At 35.3% G+C, this 22,588-nt stretch overlaps 2 protein-coding genes and 1 long non-coding RNA gene across 3 annotated transcripts; 2 read left to right on the forward strand and 1 right to left on the reverse strand.

Moving 5' to 3' along the window:
- Positions 1 to 1,901: 1,901 nt before the first annotated feature.
- LOC148958048 (uncharacterized) lies at positions 1,902 to 21,942 on the reverse strand. Its single transcript, XR_016144861.1, has 3 exons — positions 21,680 to 21,942; positions 16,748 to 17,295; positions 1,902 to 2,127 (listed from the first exon to the last, which is right to left on the reverse strand). It is a non-coding gene; the product is annotated as an uncharacterized LOC148958048 (long non-coding RNA).
- Positions 9,814 to 11,268, forward strand: LOC135688673 (uncharacterized). Its single transcript, XM_089113656.1, has one exon. The coding sequence runs from the start codon at positions 9,814 to 9,816 to the stop codon at positions 10,948 to 10,950; it is 1,137 nt and encodes a 378-aa protein (XP_088969782.1). The 3' UTR covers positions 10,951 to 11,268.
- On the forward strand, positions 19,099 to 21,098 carry LOC148958049 (uncharacterized). The gene is made up of 3 exons (XM_089113782.1): positions 19,099 to 19,226; positions 19,427 to 19,484; positions 19,654 to 21,098. The coding sequence occupies exons 1-3, from the start codon at positions 19,099 to 19,101 to the stop codon at positions 20,848 to 20,850; spliced, it is 1,383 nt and encodes a 460-aa protein (XP_088969908.1). The 3' UTR covers positions 20,851 to 21,098.
- Positions 21,943 to 22,588: the final 646 nt, after the last annotated feature.

The raw sequence follows: 22,588 nt of genomic DNA on the forward strand, positions 1-22,588 counted from the left end.
CAACGATCGAGCAGATGGAGATTGATGCAGTCAAAAAGGGTCTGAGAATATGGGAGCTCAAGCATGAAATGAAGGAAGCCAACACCAAAATGACAAAAGAAGTGGCTGAAATTACTGTAAAGAACGTCGTCAGGGAAGCAGGAGACAAAGCTCGAATTTTGAATCTGGAAAACAAAAATATCTCAATCAGGTCAGAAATTGGATCTTTGATGCAGAGAACAAAAAGGCTGGAGGAATTAATTACCGAGCTGCAGAACAATGCACAAAACATGTCAGCCACAGCTGAATCAAAGATTAGAGAAATGGCTGACGAAATTCAAGAAGCCACTAAGAGGGCGGAAACTTCAGAAAGGAGGGCAAACGAGCTTGAATCATGTCTCAACGAGACTACTGAATCATTGGCAAATGCTACGGAGCAAATCGAAATCACAATACAAGAAAAAGATGCCCTTCTTGTCAGCCTGAAGGAGAAGGACCAGGCTTTGAAGTGGCAGCTCCGTGAAAACAAGCAAATGAGGTACGAGGTTGACATTCAAGACATGAGGATCGAAAACATAGCAGCGAGGCTTAAAAACATTGCACAGATTTGCTTTGATACACCAGAGCTTAATGGGGACAGTGAGGAGAGGTTGGATCAAATGATCGAAAGAATACAAGGGATGCAGGAAACATTGGCAAAAGTGGAAATGAAAAAGAAGCCTTTTGTTAAAAGACTTTTTAAAAGATTTCGCAGTGCAAACAGACTTTAACAAATATAAGACAACGTTAACATCCATATAGTATTTAAATTTTTTTCTAAGTATTGTAATTGATTAAAATTTTGTTTGGAAAAAAAGATTTTCTTTGAAAAAGTTTTGTATATTTTTGTCTCTCTCTTTCTGGCTCAGTTTGGACATTGCTAAGCTGCATTCACTATTGTGATTCAATTCAGTCTCGTTTGAGGTCGTTTCAGTATTATTTTCTAACAATCAAGCCTATTTATTCTTCCAAAACTCCTTTGGAAAAGATTATAACAACGCTTCAAACACGGTGTCTGTTTAAAAAGGCAGACAGATATGTGGGGGGGGGGGGGGGGAATGGTCTAGTTGAAGAAAATTCCAAACGAAAGTCTAGGAGATGCAAAATGTTATTATACAAGAATCTCATTCTACAAAGCAAACTTCAAAGATTTTGTTGCGTTTTAAAAGCAGAAGATTTGAAATGGAATTTATTTTTCTTCAATGCCACCTTCGCCTTAAATAACATTAAATTCAAGCTTAGTGGTGTTTCCAATTTTTTCCCTTCTTCCTTCTTACCGAAAACAATTTTAATAACTTCTGAAAACATATTTTGGAGATCAAAATAACAACAACAAATTTATAGTTCCTGTTGCACAGTACAGATTATTTATGGGGAGGATTTTCAAAGGTGCTGATAGATTCAAGCACGATAGGAAGAAGGGTAAAGATTTTTGTTAAGCGAGACCCAATGTGATTTGATATCATGCAACTATTTCGCTGCAAACATTGCATAAATCTTCATGAATGCATTTATGAAAGAGCAGTTGATGCACAGCAATATGTAAACAATGTCTGCTTACCTATATACATAGCTAGTCATTCCAAGATTACCCAATCTGTTGAACGTTGCTCAAACGGAGGCCACATCAAATAGGGCTCTATTTCCTTTTGGGTCAGAAGATGCTGAAGACTTGTGCTTTGACCTGATAGCAAAAGTTTCACTTCATCTCTATCCTTCTTTCGTGGATGGATTTTTCCCTGTCAATAGAGCAACCAGAAGATTCATTGCAATTTTTACAGCCTTTTAAAAATCAATAAGAAAAGCTTACCGTTTGCCATAACACAGTTCAATTCAATTCAAAAGGCAATTTTTATCACAAAACCGAAATCAACTTGCCTGATATTGTTACAAAATCTACATATTATTTCACTTCATCTACATGCTTAACAATCGATGTTAATCCCTTGTTGAAGCAAACACCACATTCATAATTGCACTGTCTTGTAAAATGGTGGCTAACGCTCTCTGTAACTTTGATTGTAGCAGCGGTGTCACAAATTTTGATGCCTTCAAAATAATTTCACAGGTCAGGTTTCTTGTCCTTTCGGCGACCAAAAACCCAAAAACCTGAAAAAGAAAAACGAGCCCATTATATAGTTAATCTGCACTTCATAAGCTGGGAAAATAGGGGACGTTGGGTATCATCCTAATTAAAAAAATTACTGATTTAATTACAATTAAAGTTAACAATTTTGCTGGATCTTGTGCATTGTCTGGCAAGTGCTGTGCGATAAAGTTATTTCAGTATTTTAAAATACTTTTATCGATTGAAGTGATCACTGGTGTGAAGAACAGTGTGTTTTTAAAGAACAAGGATCCATCCAGTTCCACAACTTGGAAACTTCCTGTTTTCCAATGCCGGTATAGCATTAAAAAGCATTAAACAGCGATAGAAACAATAATCTTATTCCTGTCTAGATAACGTGAAAGAAATAACATTCAAAGACTGAAATTCAAACAGAAGGCTACTGGATTAAGCTGCTGCAAGAAAGTTGGTGCATGGTTGAAGCTTTGAATTTTCAATTTATTTACATTAATTCGTCAAATCAAAGATAAAGATTTCAAAGGTTGAAAAATTCATAAAAGAAACATTTTGTTATAGATTAATGCAGATCCCTTTGGCTTGCATCTCCCAAAGAAAGACATAACTCAAAGCTGTCTCTTTTGAATTTTTCTTTGGCTCAATTACAATAAATGCTAAAAGAGTACAGAAAAAAATAAAAGTTATTTGAATTCTTTTAAATAAAGACTACTGTTTACTGTCATTCATAAATTGTTTCACGGGCTGTGAATGGTTTGGTATGAAGAACAGCACGGTTCTAAGTTGCTACTTTCAATTTTCTTATTATGTTTTATGCTTAAAGTGATCATCAGGCAACTCCTATATTACTCTTTCTAAAAGCTTCATGTAAGGATATTTTGCAACATGCTTATTATGAGAATTCATCTAAACATTCTGTCTAGTGTCCAGTCTTTATGTGCTTGCTTAGTGGAATCGTTAGCAACAATACGGTTTAAAATGAGATGCGCTGTTGTCCGTTTGTCTTTTTCTGATATCTGCTGGACGTACTGTTACTTTGGAAAAAGGGAGATAAGAATTGGCATAATTCACAAATTTTTAATGAACTTTATGAAAAAGTAGACACAGAAGGACTTTAAATACAATAAAAGAGGTCTGATATTCATTAACAAATTAAAAAAATAGGTAATCAAGAGGTGAGTGCATGCATTGGCCAAAAGCTGCATCACAGAAAGGGAAAAATAAACTTTTGGACAACAACATCAATAGGGTTTTCAAAATTGAAGCAAATAAGAAAAAAATTTGAAGGAGTGCATTCGGTAGCTTTTGCAAATTGAGCTAATCTCTAAAAACTTTAATTGCTCAAGCAAAAAGGCTCTTTAACGAGAGGTAAAATGTGATTCCGATTCAAAGAGGAAAGAAAAAATGGAATTAAAAAAGGTAAAGGTAGAAAGATAAATTGAATCTAAGGGGAATGTCAGTAAGAGAGCATTGGATTCAAATAAATTGAGAATAGGGAAGATTGACTGAAAGGAAAAGGGAAAAACAAGGCTAGAGTTAAAAGACACTAGACTGGTCTTTGCTAAAATTAAATCCTTAGGCACTTAATGTCTTCATCAATCAGGTCCTTAATGAATTGACATCACAATCGTTTTTAAGAACAACAACTAAAGGTAAGATATCACGTATACAATCAATCTGACGTCACAAACAGTTTTGATTGCTATAAAAGGGGATGTGTACAGAAAGAGCTCACTTTGCGAAGAGTATCGTTATCTAAGCGGTGTTCTTCAGCAATCTTCTACAAGTTGTGAATATAGTTTGTACAAGAGATCTACGTGTATCTACGTGAGCTGTTGTTGGTGATTTGTGCGTTACTTACATCGGAAAATGATCAACATGTCGTTGAAAAGTGAAGAGAAAATGGCCGGTGGTGACTCGACTTTGGTGGAGAAACTGATGAGCGAACTGGAGACGTCGAAGAAAGAAGCGAGCAAGCTAAAAGAACTGAACGTAGTTTTGGTTAAGTGAGTGCAAATTGTCGATTCTTCATAAAGTTTAATATCTTTTTGCTTTTTACGAAATAATTTTGAAAGTACTGAACGAGGATCAAGATACAGTTTCATCCTAAGTTTCTTTGCCTTAATGTAAACCCTCAACTGCAAGTAAACGTTTTCTGTCGAGCATCGACAACAAAAAATTATATGAGTTTCTTTTTTTATTCCAGAAAATCCAAGGAGCGAGAGAGAGCATTCAAGTTAGAGAAGGATCAGTGCAAAATGGAGGTCAGCATGGGTTACCAATACAGTTTCTTATAAGAAAATGATACCAAAAACTTTCATTGAGACTCCATGTTCCAATAGAGCTTAATGTTTTACTTTTGCTGTATCCTTAAACGATTTCCAAGGAATCTTTTAGACAAAAAATAATTTTGGATATATTTTCTGATCCTAGATAAATGATCTTAAAATGCAAATGAGTGGCTTGACGGAAGTACTAAACTATCAACAAGACATGGCGGATGAGTTGGTACAACGGGAGCCAGAGAAAGTCAAGAAATTAAAACGTCAGAAGAAGGAATTGACTGACAAGTGTGAAGAAAAGGAGAAGCAGCTGGAGGAATTGAAAAAGGAGTTTCAGGAAATGAAAGTTGCCTTTGAAAGCAAGAAAACCGAAAACAAAGAAACCAAAGAGGCAATGCTGGAATTGAAAGGCGAAAACATCAAACTCCTCAGTGAAAATTCTCTACTTGAAGGTCGTCTTGAAGAGATAGAAAATAACCTTTTCAAAAAAGAAGACGAAATTTCGGATCTCAAACATCAGATAGAAGAGCTTAAAAACAAAATGCAAAAAGACCAGACATGCATTGCTCAACAAGCATCAATCATTTGTAACCAAGAGGCAAAGATCGAGCAGATGGAGGTTGATGCAGTCAAAAAGGGTCTGAGAATATGGGAGCTCATGTATGAAATGAAGGAAGCCAACACCAAAGTGACAAAAAAAGTGGCTGAGATTACTGTAAAGAACGTCACCAGGGAAGCAGGAGACAAGGCTCAAATTTTCAATCTGGAAAACAAAAATATCTCACTCAGGTCAGAAAATGAATCTTTGGTGCAGAAGACAAAAAGGCTGGAGAAATTAGTTACCGAGCTGCAGGACAATGCACAAAACATGGCAGCCACAGCTGAATCAAAGATCAAGGAAATGGCTGACGAAATTCAAGAAGCCACTAAGAGTGCGGAAACTTCAGAAAAGAGAGCAAACGAGCTTGAATCATGTCTCAACGAGACTACTGAATCATTGGCAAATGCTATGGAGCAAATCGAAATCACAATGCAAGAAAAAGATGCCCTTCTTGTCAGCTTGAAGGAGAAGGACCAGACTTTGAAGTGGCAGCTCCGTGAAAACAAGCAAATGAGGTATGAGTTTGACATTCAAGACATGAGGATCGAAAACATGGCAGCGAGGCTTAAAAACATTGCACAGATTTGCTTTGATACACCAGAGCTTAATGGGGACAGTGAGGAGAGGTTGGATCAAATGATCGAAAGAATACAAGGGATGAAAGAAACATTGGCAAAAGTGGAAATGAAAAAGAAGACTTTTGTTAAAAGACTTTTTAAAAGATTTCGCAGTGCAAACAGACTTTAACAAATATAAGACAACGTTAACATCCATATAGTATTTAAAATTTTTTCTAAGTATTGTAATTGATTAAAATTTTGTTTGGAAAAAAAGATTTTCTTTGAAAAAGTTTTGTATATTTTTGTCTCTCTCTTTCTGGCTCAGTGTGGATATTGCTAAGCTGCATTCACTATTGTGATTCAATTCAGTCTCGTTTGAGGTCGTTTCAGTATTATTTTCTAACAATCAAGCCTATTTATTCTGATACCGAAAACAATTTTAATAACTTCTGAAAACATATTTTGGAGATCATACAAACAACAACAAATTTCTAGTTCCTGTTGCATAGTACAGATTATTAATGGGGAGGATTTTCAAAGGTGCTGATAGATTCAAGCATGATAGGAAGAAGGGTAAAGATTTTTGTTAAACGGGATCCGATGTGATTTGATATCATGTACTCATTTCGCTGCAAGCATTTCATAAATCTTCATGAATGCATTTATGAAAGAGCAGTTGATGCACAGCAATATGTAAACATTGTCTGCTTACCTATATACATAGCTAGGCATGCCAATATTACCCACTGTACTGAACGCTACTCAAACGGAGGCCACATCAAATAGGGTTCCATTTCCTCTCGGGTCAGAAGATGCTGAAGACTTGTGCTTTGACCTGATAGCAGAAATTTCACTTCATCTCATTCCTTTTTTCGTGGATGGATATTTCCCTGTCAAGAAAGCAACCAAAAGTTTCATTTCAGTTTTTACAGCCATTTAAAAATCAATAAGAAAAGCTTACCGTTTGCCATAACACAGTTCAATTCAATTCATAAGGCAATTTTTATCATAAAACAGAAAGCAATTTGCCTGATATTGTTACAAAATCTACACAATATTGAATGAAATAAAAATAATAAGCTAAAACTTAAGTTTTATTCTTGATTTTGAGTAGCAAAAACGTGGATGCATAATACCAAACTTATAGTAAAAGGCAATGCGTCCTTTTAGATTTAAGTTGTTTTTTTATTGAAAATCATCTTACCAATGTCAACATAATAAGTGGATGAACTAAAATCACTCTTGGTTAGAAACGAAGCATGGTCAAGGGTCAACATTTTCTTAAATAGCTTTATAATCTCCTGATTTGTTTAATATTTTCTAGGCCAAAACTTTCGACTACTACAAAAGACACAAATTATGTTTAAAATCAAATGACATAAAGCATTGTTCAATCTTGCAACTAAAAATGTTTCTACCTGAAAAAGCATCCTCTCCTAAACAGTACCCTGGGGCGGTTTTGATTACAATTTAACTTCATCTACATGCTTGACAATCAATGTTTGTCTCTTTTAAAATCAAAATTATTGATTTGATTACAATTAAAGTTAATCGTGTTTCTGAATTTGGTGCATTGCTTTGAATTTTCAATTCATTACATTAAATCACTATAAAAAAGGTGAAATTCAAAGATGGAAAAATTAATAAAACCAAACGATTTATTTCGATGCAAACGATTTATAAGGGGTGTGATGGCTGGGGGCAGTGGCCTCCTCTGGTTTCAAAATCTGACGGACTTTTGGAAAAATCATTGTTGTGTTGGAAACATTTCAAATTTGAGCTGTGGGTAAAACGGAGAAGTGAAACGAACTTCTTAACAACATAAACTACCTGAACGAAAGTACTTTCCATGTTATCGAGGTACAATTCACTTTTGAGTAAGGATTTCCCGATTCTTACTATAGAGTGATTTGTACCCTGGGTACCAGAGCCTTATGAATCCGGGGGTACAGTATTGTGAAAGGCTAATCCTTACTCAATAAATTCTTCTGTGATTTGCTTCTAAAAATATTTCTGAGACTAAAGAATGGAGACTCTGGCACCCAGGGTGAGTGATTTGCTGCTCGGATTTTGTCAGTTAAAATCCGAATCTTCAATAACCTAATTTGGTTACGGGATTTGGTCAATATTGGTCATAAATTATATCTTTATATGATATTGAAGACCGGATCAGTGAATGCTAATTTTGTGCCTCAGGTTTGGAAATTTTGTCCCAAACATTTGAAACATTTGAAAACGAGAACAGGGAAGTCGATCAATACCATTGCTTTCGACCAGTAGATGCTCACTTTAAAATAGGAATTTATTATTAGAATTTGCTGAAAAGAATACAATTCCCTGTGAACTTGAAGCATTAAGATTATAAAAAATTTTCCTTTCTGCGGCAACTCTAATAATAAAGGAAGGAACTTTCTCAGGAAGGAACTTTGTTTTGCACTTGCTCTAATCTACCGATCCATAGGGCTGCGAGGTGCCAGGGACGATCACAGTATGTATGAGAGAATAGAGACAAGATAAAAGTGCATTAAGCAAGAAGCATTAAGATTATAAAAAAATTTCCTTTCTGCGGCAACTCTAATAATAAAGGAAGGAACTTTCTCAGGAAGGAACTTTGTTTTGCACTTGCTCTAATCTACCGATCCATAGGGCTGCGAGGTGCCAGGGACGATCACAGTATGTATGAGAGAATAGAGACAAGATAAAAGTGCATTAAGCAAGAAGCATTAAGATTATAAAAAAATTTCCTTTCTGTGGCAACTCTAATAATAAAGGAAGGAACTTTCTCAGGAAGGAACTTTGTTTTGCACTTGCTCTAATCTACCGATCTATAGGGCTGCGAGGTGCCAGGGATGATAACAGTATGTATGAGAGAATAGAGACAAGATAAAAGTGCATTATAAACATCTTTCCAGCTAAGGCAAAAGTTCTGAGTTTTTTCTGCCCCTCTCCCTTACATTTACATGAAATACTGCTATTTTATAAAAATAAATCAAAGAAATTTTGTTATTCTCCCCCCTCTAGAGTTCATTCGCCATGGCACCTCTGAACAGCATCAAGAGGGGTTTCGAAAATTAAGCGAATAAGAAAACATTAGAAGGAGTGTACTCAGATGCATTCTCGAATTGAAGAAAACTGAACTAAACTATAAAGACTTTAATAGCTCAAAAAGCTCTTCAATGAAAGCAAAAATTGGATTCCGATTCAAAGGTGTAAGGGAACAAGGGAAAGGAAAAAAGGAATGAACCTAGGGTTATAGAAATGAAAACAAAAGAAAGGGAAAAATTGAATGGAACTAAAATGGGAACTGGATAAAAACAAAATGAGAAGATAGAGTCTTTGATAATGTTAAGCCTTAGGTACTTGACGTCTTCAGCAATAAGGTCCTTAATGAATTTGACATCACATTCGTTTTTAAGACCAACAATTAAAGGTAAGATATCACGTATACAATCAATCTGACGTCACAAAAGGTTTTGATTGCTATAAAAGAGGAGGCGTACAGAAAGAGCTTACTTTGTGAAAAGTATCGTTATCTAAGCGGGTTCTTCAGGAATCTTCTACAAGTTGTGAATATAGTTTCTACAAAAGCTCTACGTGTATCTACGTGAACTGTTGTTGGTGATTTGTGCGTCACTTACATCGGATTATGATCAACATGTCGTTGAAAAGTGAAGAGAAAATGGCCAGTGGTGACTCGACTTTGGTGAAGGAGCTAATGAGCGAACTGGAGAATTCGAAGAAAGAAGCGAGCAAGCTAAAAGAACTGAACGTAGTTTTGGTTAAGTGAGTGCAAATTGTCGATTCTTCATAAAGTTTAATATCTGTTTGCTTTTTACGAAATAATTTTGAAAGTATTGAACGAGGATCAAGATACAGTTTCATCCTAAGTTTCTTTGCCTTAATGTAAACCCTCAACTGCAAGTAAACGTTTTCTGTCGAGCATCGACAACAAAAAATTATATGAGTTCCTTTTTTTATTCCAGAAAATCCAAGGAGCGAGAGAGAGTATTCAAGTTAGAGAAGGATCAGTGCAAAATGGAGGTCAGCATGGGTTACCAATACAGTTTCTTATAAGAAAATGATACCAAAAACTTTCATTAATACTTCATGTTCTAATAGAGCGTAATGTTTTACTTCTGCTGTATCGATAAACGATTTCCAAGGAATCTTTTAGACAAAAAATAATTTTGGATATATTTTCTGATCCTAGATAAATGATCTTAAAATGCAAATGAGTGGCTTGCAGAAGTACTAAACTATCAACAAGACATGGCGGATGAGTTGGTACAACGTGAGCCAGAGAAAGTCAAGAAATTAAAACGTCAGAAGAAGGAATTGACTGACAAGTGTGAAGAGAAGGAGAAACAGCTGGAGGAATTGAAAAAGAAGTTTCAGGAAATGAAAGTTGCCTTTGAAAGCAAGGAAGCAGAAAACAAAGAAACGAAAGAGGCAATGCTGGAATTGAAAGGCGAAAACATCAAACTCCTCAGTGAAAATTCTCTACTTGAAGGTTGTCTTGAAGAGAAAGAAAATAACCTTTCCAAGAAAGAAGACGAAATTTCGGATCTCAAACATCAGATAGAAGAGCTTAAAAACAAAATGCAAAAAGACCAGATATACATTGCCCAACAAGCATCAATCATTTGTAACCACGAGGCAACAATCAAGCAGATGGAGGTTGATGCAGTCAAAAAGGATCTGAGAATATGGGAGCTTAAGCATGAAATGAAGGAAGCCAACACCAAAGTGATAAAAGAAGTGGCTGAAATTACTGTGAAGAACGTCATCAGGGAAGTAGGAGAAAAGGCTCGAATTTTGAATCTGGAAAACAAAAATATCTCACTCAGGTCAGAAATTGAATCTTTGATGCAGAAGACAAAAAGGCTGGAGAAATTAGTTACCGAGCTGCAGGACAATGCACAAAACATGGCAGCCACAGCTGAATCAAAGATCAGAAAAATGGCTGACGAAATTCAAGAAGCCACTAAAAGTGCAGAAACTTCAGAAAAGAGAACAAACGAGCTTGAATCATGTCTTAACGAGACTACTGAATCATTGGCAAATGCTACGGAGCAAATCGAAGTCAAAATACAAGAAAAAGATGCCCTTCTTGTCAGCCTGAAGGAGAAGGACCAGGCTTTGAAGTGGCAGCTCCGTGAAAACAAGCAAATGAGGTATGAGATTGACATTCAAGACATGAGGATCGAAAACATGGCAGCGAGGCTTAAAAACATTGCACAGATTTGCTTTGATACCCCAGAGCTTAATGGGGACAGTGAGGAGAGGTTGGATCAAATGATCGAAAGAATACAAGGGATGCAGGAAACATTGGCAAAAGTGGAAGTGAAAAAGAAGCCTTTTGTGAAAAGACTTTTTAAAAGATTTTGTTGTGCAAACAGACTTTAACAAATATAAGACAACGTTAACATCCATATAGTATTTAAACTTTTTTCTAAGTATTGTAATTGACTAAAATTTTGTTTGAAAAAAAAATTTTCTTTGAAAAAGTTTTGTATATTTTTGTCTCTCTCTTTCTGGCACAGTGTGGATATTGCTAAGCTGCATTCACTATTGTGATTCAATTCAGTTTCGTTTGAGGTCGTTTCAGTATTATTTTCTAACAATCAAGCCTATTTATTCTTCCAAAACTCCTTTGGAAAAGATTATAACAACGCTTCAAACACGGTGTCTGTTTAAAAAGGCAGAGAGATATGTGGGGGGGGGGGGGGGAATGGTCTAGTTGAAGAAAATTCCAAACGAAAGTCTAGGTGATGCAAAATGTTATTATACAAGAATCTCATTCTACAAAGCAAACTTCAAAGATTTTGTTGCGTTTTAAAAGCAGAAGATTTGAAATGGAATTTATTTTTCTTCAATGCCACCTTCGCCTTAAATAACATTAAATTCAAGCTTAGAGGTGTTTCCAATTTTTTTTCCTTCTTCCTTCTTACCGAAAACAATTTTAATAACTTCTGAAAACATGTTTTGGAGATCATAATAACAACAACAAATTTATAGTTCCTGTTGCATAGTACAGATTATTTATGGGGAGGATTTTCAAAGGTGCTGATAGATTCAAGCATGATAGGAAGACGGGTAAAGAGTTTTGTTAAACGAGACCCAATGTGATTTGATATCATGTAACTATTTCGCTGCAAGCATTGCATAAGGTTTCGTGAATGCATTTATGAAAGAGCAGTTGATGCACAGCAATGTGTAAACAATGTCTGCTTACCTATATTCATAGCTAGCCATTCCAAGATTACCCACTCTGTTGAACGCTATTCAAATGGAGGCCACATCAAATAGGGCTTTATTTCCTTTCGGGTCAGAAGATACTGAAGACTGGTGCTTTGACCTGATAGCAGAAATTTCACTTCATCTCATTCCTTTTTTCGTGGATGGATTTTTCCCTGTCAAGAAAGCAGCCAAAAGTTTCATTTCAATTTTTACAGCCATTTAAAAATCAATAAGAAAAACTTACCGTTTGCCATAACACAGTTCAATTCAATTCAAAAGGCAATTTTTATCACAAAACCGAAATCAACTTGCCTGATATTGTTACAAAATCTACATATTATTTCACTTCATCTACATGCTTGACAATCGATGTTAATCCCTTGTTGAAGCAAACACCACATTCATAATTGCACTGTCTTGTAAAATGGTGGCTAACGCTCTCTGTAACTTTGATTGTAGCAGCGGTGTCACAAATTTTGGTGCCTTCAAAATCATTTCACAGGTCCGGTTTCTTGTTCTTTCGGCGACCAAAAACCCAAAAAACCTAGAGAAGAAGAACGAGCCCATTATATAGTTAATCTGCACTTCATGAGCTGAGAAAAATAGGGGACGTTGGATATCATCCTAATTAAAAAAATTACTGATTTAATTACAATTAAAGTTAACAATTTTGCTGCATCTTGTGCATTGTCTGGCAAGTGCTTTGCGATAAAGTTATTTCAGTATTTTAAAATACCTTTATCGATTGAATTGATCACTGGTGTGAAGAACAGTGTGTTTTTAAAGTACAAGGATCCATCCAGTTCCACAACTTGGAAACTTCCTGTTTTCCAATGCCGGTATAGCATCAAGAAGCATTAAACAGCGACAAAAACAATAATCTTATTCCTGTCTAGATAACGTGAAAGAAATATCATTCAAAGACTGAAATTGAAACAGAAGGCTACTGGATTAAGCTGCTACAAGAAAGTTGGTGCATGGTTGAAGCTTTGAATTTTCAATTCATTTACATTAATTCATCAAATCAAAGATGAAGATTTGAAAAATTTATAAAAGAAACATTTTGTTGTAGATTAATGCAGATCTTTTTGGCTTGCATCTCGCAAAGAAAGACATAACTCAAATCTGTTTCTTTTGGTTTTTTCTTTGGCCCAATTACAATATATGTTAAAAAAGTAAAGGAAAAAATTAAAGTCATTTGAATTCTTTGAAGTAAAGACTACTGCTTACTGTCATTCATGAATTGTTTCACGAGCTGTGAATGGTTTGGTATGAAGAACAGCACGGTTCTAAGTTGCTACTTTCAATTTTCTTATTATGTTTTATGCTTAAAGTGATCATCAGGCAACTCCTATATTACTCTTTCTAAAAGCTTCATGTAAGGATATTTTGCAACATGCTTATTATGAGAATTCCTCTAAACATTCTGTCTAGTGTCCAGTCTTTATGTGCTTGCTTAGTGGAATCGTTAGCAACAATACGGTTTAAAATGAGATGCGCTGTTGTCCGTTTGTCTTTTTCTGATATCTGCTGGACGTACTGTTACTTTGGAAAAAGGGAGATAAGAATTGGCATAATTCACAAACTTTTAACGAACTTTATGAAAAAGTAGACACAGAAGGACTTTAAATACAATAAAAGAGGTCTGATATTCATTAACAAATTAAAAAAATAGGTAATCAAGACGTGAGTGCAAGCATTGGCCAAAACTGCATCACAGAAAGGGAAAAATAAACTTTTGGACAACAACATCAATAGGGTTTTCAAAATTGAAGCAAATAAGAAAAAAATTTGAAGGAGTGCATTCGGTAGCTTTTGCAAATTGAGCTAATCTCTAAAAACTTTAATTGCTCAAGCAAAAAGGCTCTTTAACGAGAGGTAAAATGTGATTCCGATTCAAAGAGGAAAGAAAAAATGGAATTAAAAAAGGTAAAGGTAGAAAGATAAATTGAATCTGAGGGGAAGAGCATTGGATTCAAAGTAATTGAGAATAGGGAAGATTGACTGAAAGGAAAAGAGAAAAACAAGGCTAGAGTTAAAAGACACTAGACTGGTCTCTGCTAAGATTAAATACTTAGGCACTTAATGTCTTCATCAATCAGGTCCTTAATGAATTGACATCACAATCGTTTTTAAGACCAACAACTAAAGGTAACATATCACGTATACAATCAATCTGACGTCACAAACAGTTTTGATTGCTATAAAAGGGGATGTGTACAGAAAGAGCTCACTTTGCAAAGAGTATCGTTATCTAAGCGGTGTTCTTCAGCAATCTTCTACAAGTTGTGAATATAGTTTGTACAAGAGATCTACGTGTATCTACGTGAGCTGTTGTTGGTGATTTGTGCGTTACTTACATCGGAAAATGATCAACATGTCGTTGAAAAGTGAAGAGAAAATGGCCGGTGGTGACTCGACTTTGGTGAAGGAGCTAATGAGCGAACTGGAGACGTCGAAGAAAGAAGCGAGCAAGCTAAAAGAACTGAACGGAGTTTTGGTGAAGTGAGTGATAATACATCTTTCTAATTAAAATACAGTGATTAAAATAAACTAATTCAAATAAAGTTTAATATCTGTTTGCTTTTACGAAATAATTTTGAAAGTATTGAACGAGGATCAAGATACATTTTTATCCTAAGTGTCTTTGCCTTAATGTGAAATCTCAACTGCAAATAAATGTTTTCTGTCGAGCATCGACAACAAAAAATTATATGAGTTCCTTTTTTTATTCCAGAAAATCAAAGGAGCGGGAGAGAGCATTCAAGTTAGAGAAGGATCAGTGCAAAATGGAGGTCAGCATGGGTTACCAACACAGTTTCTTATAAGTAAATGATACCAAAAACTTTCATTAATACTTCATGTTCCTATAGAGCTTAATGTTGTACTTCTGCTGTATCGATAAACGATTTCCAAGGAATCTTTTAGACGAAAAATAATTTTGGATATATTTTCTAACCCTAGATAAATTATCTTAAAATGCAAATGAGTGGCTTGACGGAAGTACTAAACTATCAACAAGACATGGCGGATGAGTTGGTACAACGTGAGCCAGAGAAAGTCAAGAAATTAAAACGTCAGAAGAAGAAGTTGACTGAGAATTGCGAAGAGAAGGAGAAACAGCTGGAGGAATTGAAAAAGGAGTTTCAGGAAATGAAAGTTGCCTTTGAAAGCAAGGAAACCGAAAACAAAGAAACCAAAGAGGCAATGCTGGAATTGAAAGGCGAAAACATCAAACTCCTCAGTGAAAATTCTCTACTTGAAGGTCGTCTTGAAGAGAAAGAAAATAACCTTTCCAAGAAAGAAGACGAAATTTCGGATCTCAAACATCAGATAGAAGAGCTTAAAAACAAAATGCAAAAAGACCAGATATACATTGCCCAACAAGCATCAATCATTTGTAACCACGAGGCAACAATCGAGCAGATGGAGGTTGATGCAGTCAAAAAGGATCTGAGAATATGGGAGCTTAAGCATGAAATGAAGGAAGCCAACACCAAAGTGATAAAAGAAGTGGCTGAAATTACTGTAAAGAACGTCATCAGGGAAGCAGGAGACAAGGCTCGAATTTTGAATCTGGAAAACAAAAATGTCTCACTCAAGTCAGAAATTGAATCTTTGATGCAGAAAACAGAAAGGCAAGAGAAATTAATTACCGAGCTGCAGGACAATGCACAAAACATAGCAGCCACAGCTGAATCAAAGATCAGGGAAATGGCTGACGAAATTCAAGAAGCCACTAAGAGTGCGGAAACTTCAGAAAAGAGAGCTAACGAGCTTGAATCATGTCTCAACGAGATTACTGAATCATTGACAAATGCTACGGAGCAAATCGAAATCACAATACAAGAAAAAGATGCCCTTCTTGTCAGCCTGAAGGAGAAGGACCAGGCTTTGAAGTGGCAGCTCCGTGAAAACAAGCAAATGAGGTATGAGATTGACATTCAAGACATGAGGATCGAAAACATGGCAGCGAGGCTTAAAAACATTGCACAGATTTGCTTTGATACCCCAGAGCTTAATGGGGACAGTGAGGAGAGGTTGGATCAAATGATCGAAAGAATACAAGGGATGCAGGAAACATTGGCAAAAGTGGAAGTGAAAAAGAAGCCTTTTGTTAAAAGACTTTTTAAAAGATTTCGCAGTGCAAACAGACTTTAACAAATATAAGACAACGTTAACATCCATATAGTATTTAAACTTTTTTCTAAGTATTGTAATTGACTAAAATTTTGTTTGAAAAAAAGATTTTCTTTAAAAAATTTTTGTATATTTTTATGTTTCTCTCTTACGGCCTCAGTGTGGATATTGCTAAGCTGCATTCACTATTGGGATTCAATTCAGTTTCGTTTGAGGTCGTTTCAGTATTATTTTCTAACAATCAAGCCTATTTATTCTTCCAAACTCCTTTGGAAAAGATCATAACAACGCTTCAAACACGGTGTCTTTTTAAAAAGGCAGAGAGATGTGTGTGGGGGCTAGATGAAGAAAATTCCTAATGAAAGTCTAGGAAATGTTATTATACAAGAACCTCATTCTACAAAGCAAACTTCAAAGATTTTGTTGCGTTTTAAAAGCAGAGGACTTGAAATGGAACTTATTTTTCTTCAATGCCACCTTCGCCTTGAATAATATTAAATTCAAGCTTAGTGGTGTTTCCAATCTTTCTCCTTCTACTTTCGAAAACAATTCTCATAACTTCTGAAAACATATTTTGTAAATCATACAAACGACAACAACTGTCTAGTTCCTGTTGCATAGTATAGATTATTTATGAAGAAGATTTTCAAAGGTGCTGATAGATTCAACATGATAGAAAGAGGAGTAAAGATTTTTGTCAAACGGGATCCAATGTGACTTGATATCATGTAACTATTTCGCTGCAAGCATTGCATAAATCTTGGTGAATGCATTTATGAAAGAGCAGTTGATGCACAGCAATATGTGAACAGTTTCTGCTTACCTATATTCATTGCTAGCCATTCCAAGATTACCCACTCTGTTGAACGCTATTCAAATGGAGGCCACATCAAATAGGGCTCTATTTCCTTTCGGGTCAGAAGATGCTGAAGACTTGTGCTTTGACCTGATAGCAGAAATTTCACTTCATCTCATTCCTTCTTTCGTGGATGGATTTTTTCCTGTCAAGAAAGTAACCAAAAGTTTCATTTCATTTTTTACAGCCATTTAAAAATCAATAACAAAAGCTTACCGTTTGCCATAAAACAGTTCAATTCAATTCATAAGGCAATTTTTATCATAAAACAGAAAGCAACTTGCCTGATATTGTTACAAAATCTACACATTATGTCACTTCATCTACATGCTTAACAATCGCTGTTAATCCCTTGTTGAAGCAAACACCACATTCATAATTGCACTGTCTTGTAAAATGGTGGCTAACGCTCTCTGTAACTTTAATTGTAGCAGCGGTGTCACAAATTTTGATGCCTTCAAAATAATTTCACAGGTCAGGTTTCTTGTCCTTTCGGCGACCAAAAACCCAAAAACCTGAAAAAGAAAAACGAGCCCATTATATAGTTAATCTGCACTTCATAAGCTGGGGAAATAGGGGACGTTGGGTATCATCCTAATTAAAAAAATTACTGATTTAATTAGAATAAAAGTTAACAATTTTGCTGGATCTTGTGCATGGTCTGGCAAGTGCTTTGCGATAAAGTTATTTCAGTATTTTAAAATACTTTTATCGATTGAATTGATCACTGGTGTGAAGAACAGGATGGTTTTAAAGTACAAGGATCCATCCAGTTCCACAACTTGGAAACTTCCTGTTTTCCAATGCCGGTATAGGATCAAGAAGCATTAAACAGCGACAAAAATAATAATCTTATTCCTGTCTAGATAACGTAAAAGAAATATCATTCAAAGACTGAAATTCAAACAGAAGGCTACTGGATTAAGCTGCTGCAAGAAAGTTGGTGCATGGTTAAAGCTTTGAATTTTCAACTCATTTACATTAATTCGTCAAATCAAAGATGGAGATTTCAAAGGTTGACAAATTCATAAAAGAAACATTTTGTTATAGATTAATGCAGATCCCTTTGGCTTGCATCTCCCAAAGACAGACATAACTCAAAGCTATTTCTTTTGGTTTTTTCTTTGGCTCAATTACAACAAATGTTAAAAGAGTAAAGGAAAAAACAAAAGTTATTTGAATTCTTTTAAATAAAGACTACTGTTTACTGTCATTCATAAATTGTTTCACGGGCTGTAAATGGTTTGGTATGAAGAACAGCACGGTTCTAAGTTGCTTTTTTCAATTTTCTTATTATGTTTTATGCCTAAAATGATCATCAGGCAACTCCTATATTACTCTTTCTAAAAGCTTCATGTAAGGATATTTTGCAACATGCTTATTATGAGAATTCCTCTAAACATTCTGTCTAGTGTCCAGTCTTTATGTGCTTGCTTAGTGGAATCGTTAGCAACAATACGGTTTATATTAAGATGCGCTGTTGTCTGTTTGTCTTTTTCTGATATCTGCTGGACGTACTGTTACTTTGAAAAAAGGGAGATAAGAATTGGCATAATTCACAAACTTTTAATGAACTTTATGAAAAAGTAGACACACAAGGACTTTAACTTACAATAAAAGAGGTCTGATATTAATTAACAAATTTAAAAATTAGGTATTCAAGAGGTGAGAGCAAGCATTGACCAAAAGCTGCATCACAGAAAGCGAAAAATAAACTTTTGGACAACAACATCAATAGGGTTTTCAAAATTGAAGAAAATGAGAAAAAAAATTGAAGGAGTGCATTCGGTAGCTTTTGCAAATTGAGCCAATCTCTAAAAACTTTAATAGCTCAAGCAAAAACGCTCTTTAACGAGAGGTAAAATGTGATTCCGATTCGTAGGAGAAAGAAAAAAGGGAATGAAAAAAGAGGGATTCAAAGAAATTGAGAACAGGGAAGATTGACTGAAAGGAAAAGGGAAAAACAAGGCTAGAGTTAAAGGACACTAGACTGGTCTCTGCTAAGATTAAATACTTAGGCACTAAATGTCTTCATCAATCAGGTTCTTAATGAATTTGACATCACATTCGTTTTTAAGACCAACAACTAAAGGTAATATATCACGTATACAATCAATCTGACGTCACAAACGGTTTTGATTGCTATAAAAGGGGATGCGTACAGCAAGAGATTACTTGGCGAAGAGTTTCGTTATCTAAGCGGTGTTCTTCAGCAATCTTCTACAAGTTGTGAATATAGTTTGTACAAAAGATCTACGTGTATCTACGTGAGCTGTTGTTGGTGATTTGTGCGTTACTTACATCGGATTATGATCAACATGTCGTTGAAAAGTGAAGAGAAAATGCCCGGTGGTGACTCGACTTTGGTGAAGGAGCTAATGAGCGAACTGGAGACGTCGAAGAAAGAAGCGAGCAAGCTAAAAGAACTGAACGGAGTTTTGGTGAAGTGAGTGCAAATTGTCGATTCTTTATAAAGTTTAATATCTTTTTGCTTTTTACGAAATAATTTTGAAAGTATTGAACGAGGATCAAGATACAGTTTCATCCTAAGTTTCTTTGCCTTAATGTGAAACCTCAACTGCAAGTAAATGTTTTCTGTCGAGCATCGACAACAAAAAATTATATGAGTTTCTTTTTTTATTCCAGAAAATCCAAGGAGCGAGAGAGAGCATTTAAGTTAGAGAAGGATCAGTGCAAAATGGAGGTAAGCATGGTTTACAAATACAGTTTCTTATAAGAAAATGATACCAAAAACTTTCATTAATACTTCATGTTCCTATAGAGCTTAATGTTTTACTTTTGCTGTATCGATAAACGATTTCCAAGGAATCTTTTAGACGACAAATAATTTTGGATATATTTTCTGATCCTAGATAAATGATCTTAAAATGCAAATGAGTGGCTTGACGAAAGTACTAAACTATCAACAAGACATGGCGGATGAGTTGGTACAACGCGAGCCAGAGAAAGTCAAGAAATTGAAACGTCAGAAAAAGGAGTTGACTGACAAGTGTCAAGAGAAGGAGAAGCAGTTAGAAGGAATGAAGAAAAGTTTACAAGAAATGAAAGTTGCCTTTGGAAGCAAGAAAACCGAAAACAAAGAAATCAAAGAGGCAATGCTGGAATTGAAAGGCGAAAACATCAAACTTCTCAGTGAAAATTCTCTACTTGAAGGTCGTCTTGAAGAGAAAGAAAATAACCTTTTCAAAAAAGAAGACAAAATTTCGGATCTCAAACATCAGATGGAAGAGCTTAAAAACAAAATGCAAAATGACCAGACATGCATTGCTCGACAAGCATCGATCATTTCTAACCAGGAGGCAACGATCGAGCAGATGGAGATTGATGCAGTCAAAAAGGATCTGAGAATATGGGAGCTTAAGCATGATATGAAGGAAACCAACACCAAAGTGATAAAAGAAGTGGCTGAAATTACTGTAAAGAACGTCATCAGAAAAGAAGGGGACAAAGCTCGAAGTTTGAATCTGGAAAACACAAATGTCAAACTCAGGTCAGAAATTGAATCTTTGATGCAGAAGACAAAAAGGCTGGAGAAATTAGTTACCGAGCTGCAGGACAATGCACAAAACATGGCAGCCACAGCTGAATCAAACATTAGAGAAATGGCCGACGAAATTCAAGAAGCCACTAAGAGGGCGGAAACTTCAGAAAGGAGGGCAAACGAGCTTGAATCATGTCTCAACGAGACTACTGAATCATTGGCAAATGCTATGGAGCAAATCGAAATCACAATGCAAGAAAAAGATGCCCTTCTTGTCAGCCTGAAGGAGAAGGACCAGGCTTTGAAGTGGCAGCTCCGTGAAAACAAGCAAATGAGGTATGAGATTGACATTCAAGACATGAGGATCGAAAACATGGCAGCGAGGCTTGAAAACATTGCACAGATTTGCTTTGGTACCCCAGAGCTTAATGGGTGCAGTGAAGAGAGGTTGGATCAAATGATCGAAAGAATACAAGGGATGCAGGAAACATTGGCAAAAGTGGAAGTGAAAAAGAAGCCTTTTGTTAAAAGACTTTTTAAAAGATTTCGCAGTGCAAACAGACTTTAACAAATATAAGACAACGTTAACATCCATATAGTATTTAAACTTTTTTCTAAGTATTGTAATTGATTAAAATTTTGTTTGGAAATAAAGATTTTCTTTGAAAAAGTTTTGTATATTTTTGTCTCTCTCTTTCTGGCTCAGTGTGGATATTGCTAAGCTGCATTCACTATTGTGATTCAATTCAGTCTTGTTTGAGGTCGTTTCAGTATTATTTTCTAACAATCAAGCCTATTTATTCTTCCAAAACTCCTTTGGAAAAGATCATAACAACGCTTCAAACACGGTGTCTGTTTAAAAAGGCAGAGAGACATGTGGGGGGGGGGGGGGGGGTTCTAGTTGAAGAAAATTCCTAACGAAAGTCTAGGAGATGCAAAATGTTATTATACAAGAATCTCATTCTACAAAGCAAACTTCAAATATTTTGTTGCGTTTTAAAAGCAGAAGACTTGAAATGGAACTTATTTTTCTTCAATGCCACCTTCGCTTTGAATAACATTAAATTCAAGCTTAGTGGTGTTTCCAATTTTTTCCCTTCTTCCTTCTGATACCGAAAACAATTTTAATAACTTCTGAAAACATATTTTGGAGATCATACAAACAACAACAAATTTCTAGTTCCTGTTGCATAGTACAGATTATTTATGGGGAGGATTTTCAAAGGTGCTGATAGATTCAAGCATGATAGGAAGAAGGGTAAAGATTTTGGTTAAACGGGATCCGATGTGATTTGATATCATGTACTCATTTCGCTGCAAGCATTTCATAAATCTTCATGAATGCATTTATGAGAGAGCAGTTGATGCACAGCAATATGTAAACATTGTCTGCTTACCTATATTCATTGCTAGGCATGCCAATATTACCCACTCTGTTGAATGCTACTCAAACGGAGGCCACATCAAATAGGGCTCTATTTCCTTTCGGGTCAGAAGATGCTGAAGACTTGTGCTTTGACCTGATAGCAGAAATTTCAGTTCATCTCATTCCTTTTTTCGTGGATGGATATTTCCCTGTCAAGAAAGCAACCAAAAGTTTCATTTCAATTTTTACAGCCATTTAAAAATCAATAAGAAAAGCTTACCGTTTGCCATAACATAGTTCAATTCAATTCATAAGGCAATTTTTATCATAAAACAGAAAGCAACTTGCCTGATATTGTTACAAAATCTACACATTTTTGAATGAAATAAAAATAATAAGCTAAAAGCTAAGTTTTATTCTTGATTTTGAGTAGCAAAAAGCAACGGGGATGCATAATATTGAAAAACATCTTACCAATGACAACATAATGACTTGATGAATTAAAATTACTCTTAGTTAGAAGGCAAACACGTGCAAGGTCAACATTTTCTTAAATAGCTTTATAATCTCCCGATTTGTTTAATGTTTTCTAAGCCAAAACTTTCGACTACTACAAAATATTCAAATTATGTTTAAAATCAAATGACATCAAGCATTGTTCCATCTTGCAACTAAAGACTTATGCAAAAATGTTTCTACCTGAAAAAGCATCCTCTCTTAAACAGTACCCTGGGGCGGTTTTGATTCCAATTTAACTTCATCTACATGCTTGTCAATCAATGTTTGTCTCTTTTAAATCAAAATTATTGATTTGATTACAATTAAAGTTAATCGTCTTTCTGAATTTGGTGCATTGCTTTGAATTTTCAACTCATTACATTAAATCACTATAGAAAAGGTGAAATTCAAAGATGGAAAAATTAATAAAACCAAACGATTT

This window comes from Rhopilema esculentum, chromosome 18, assembly GCF_057945365.1.
Source record: "Rhopilema esculentum isolate cy_ngs chromosome 18, ASM5794536v1, whole genome shotgun sequence".
Lineage (NCBI taxonomy): Eukaryota > Metazoa > Cnidaria > Scyphozoa > Rhizostomeae > Rhizostomatidae > Rhopilema > Rhopilema esculentum.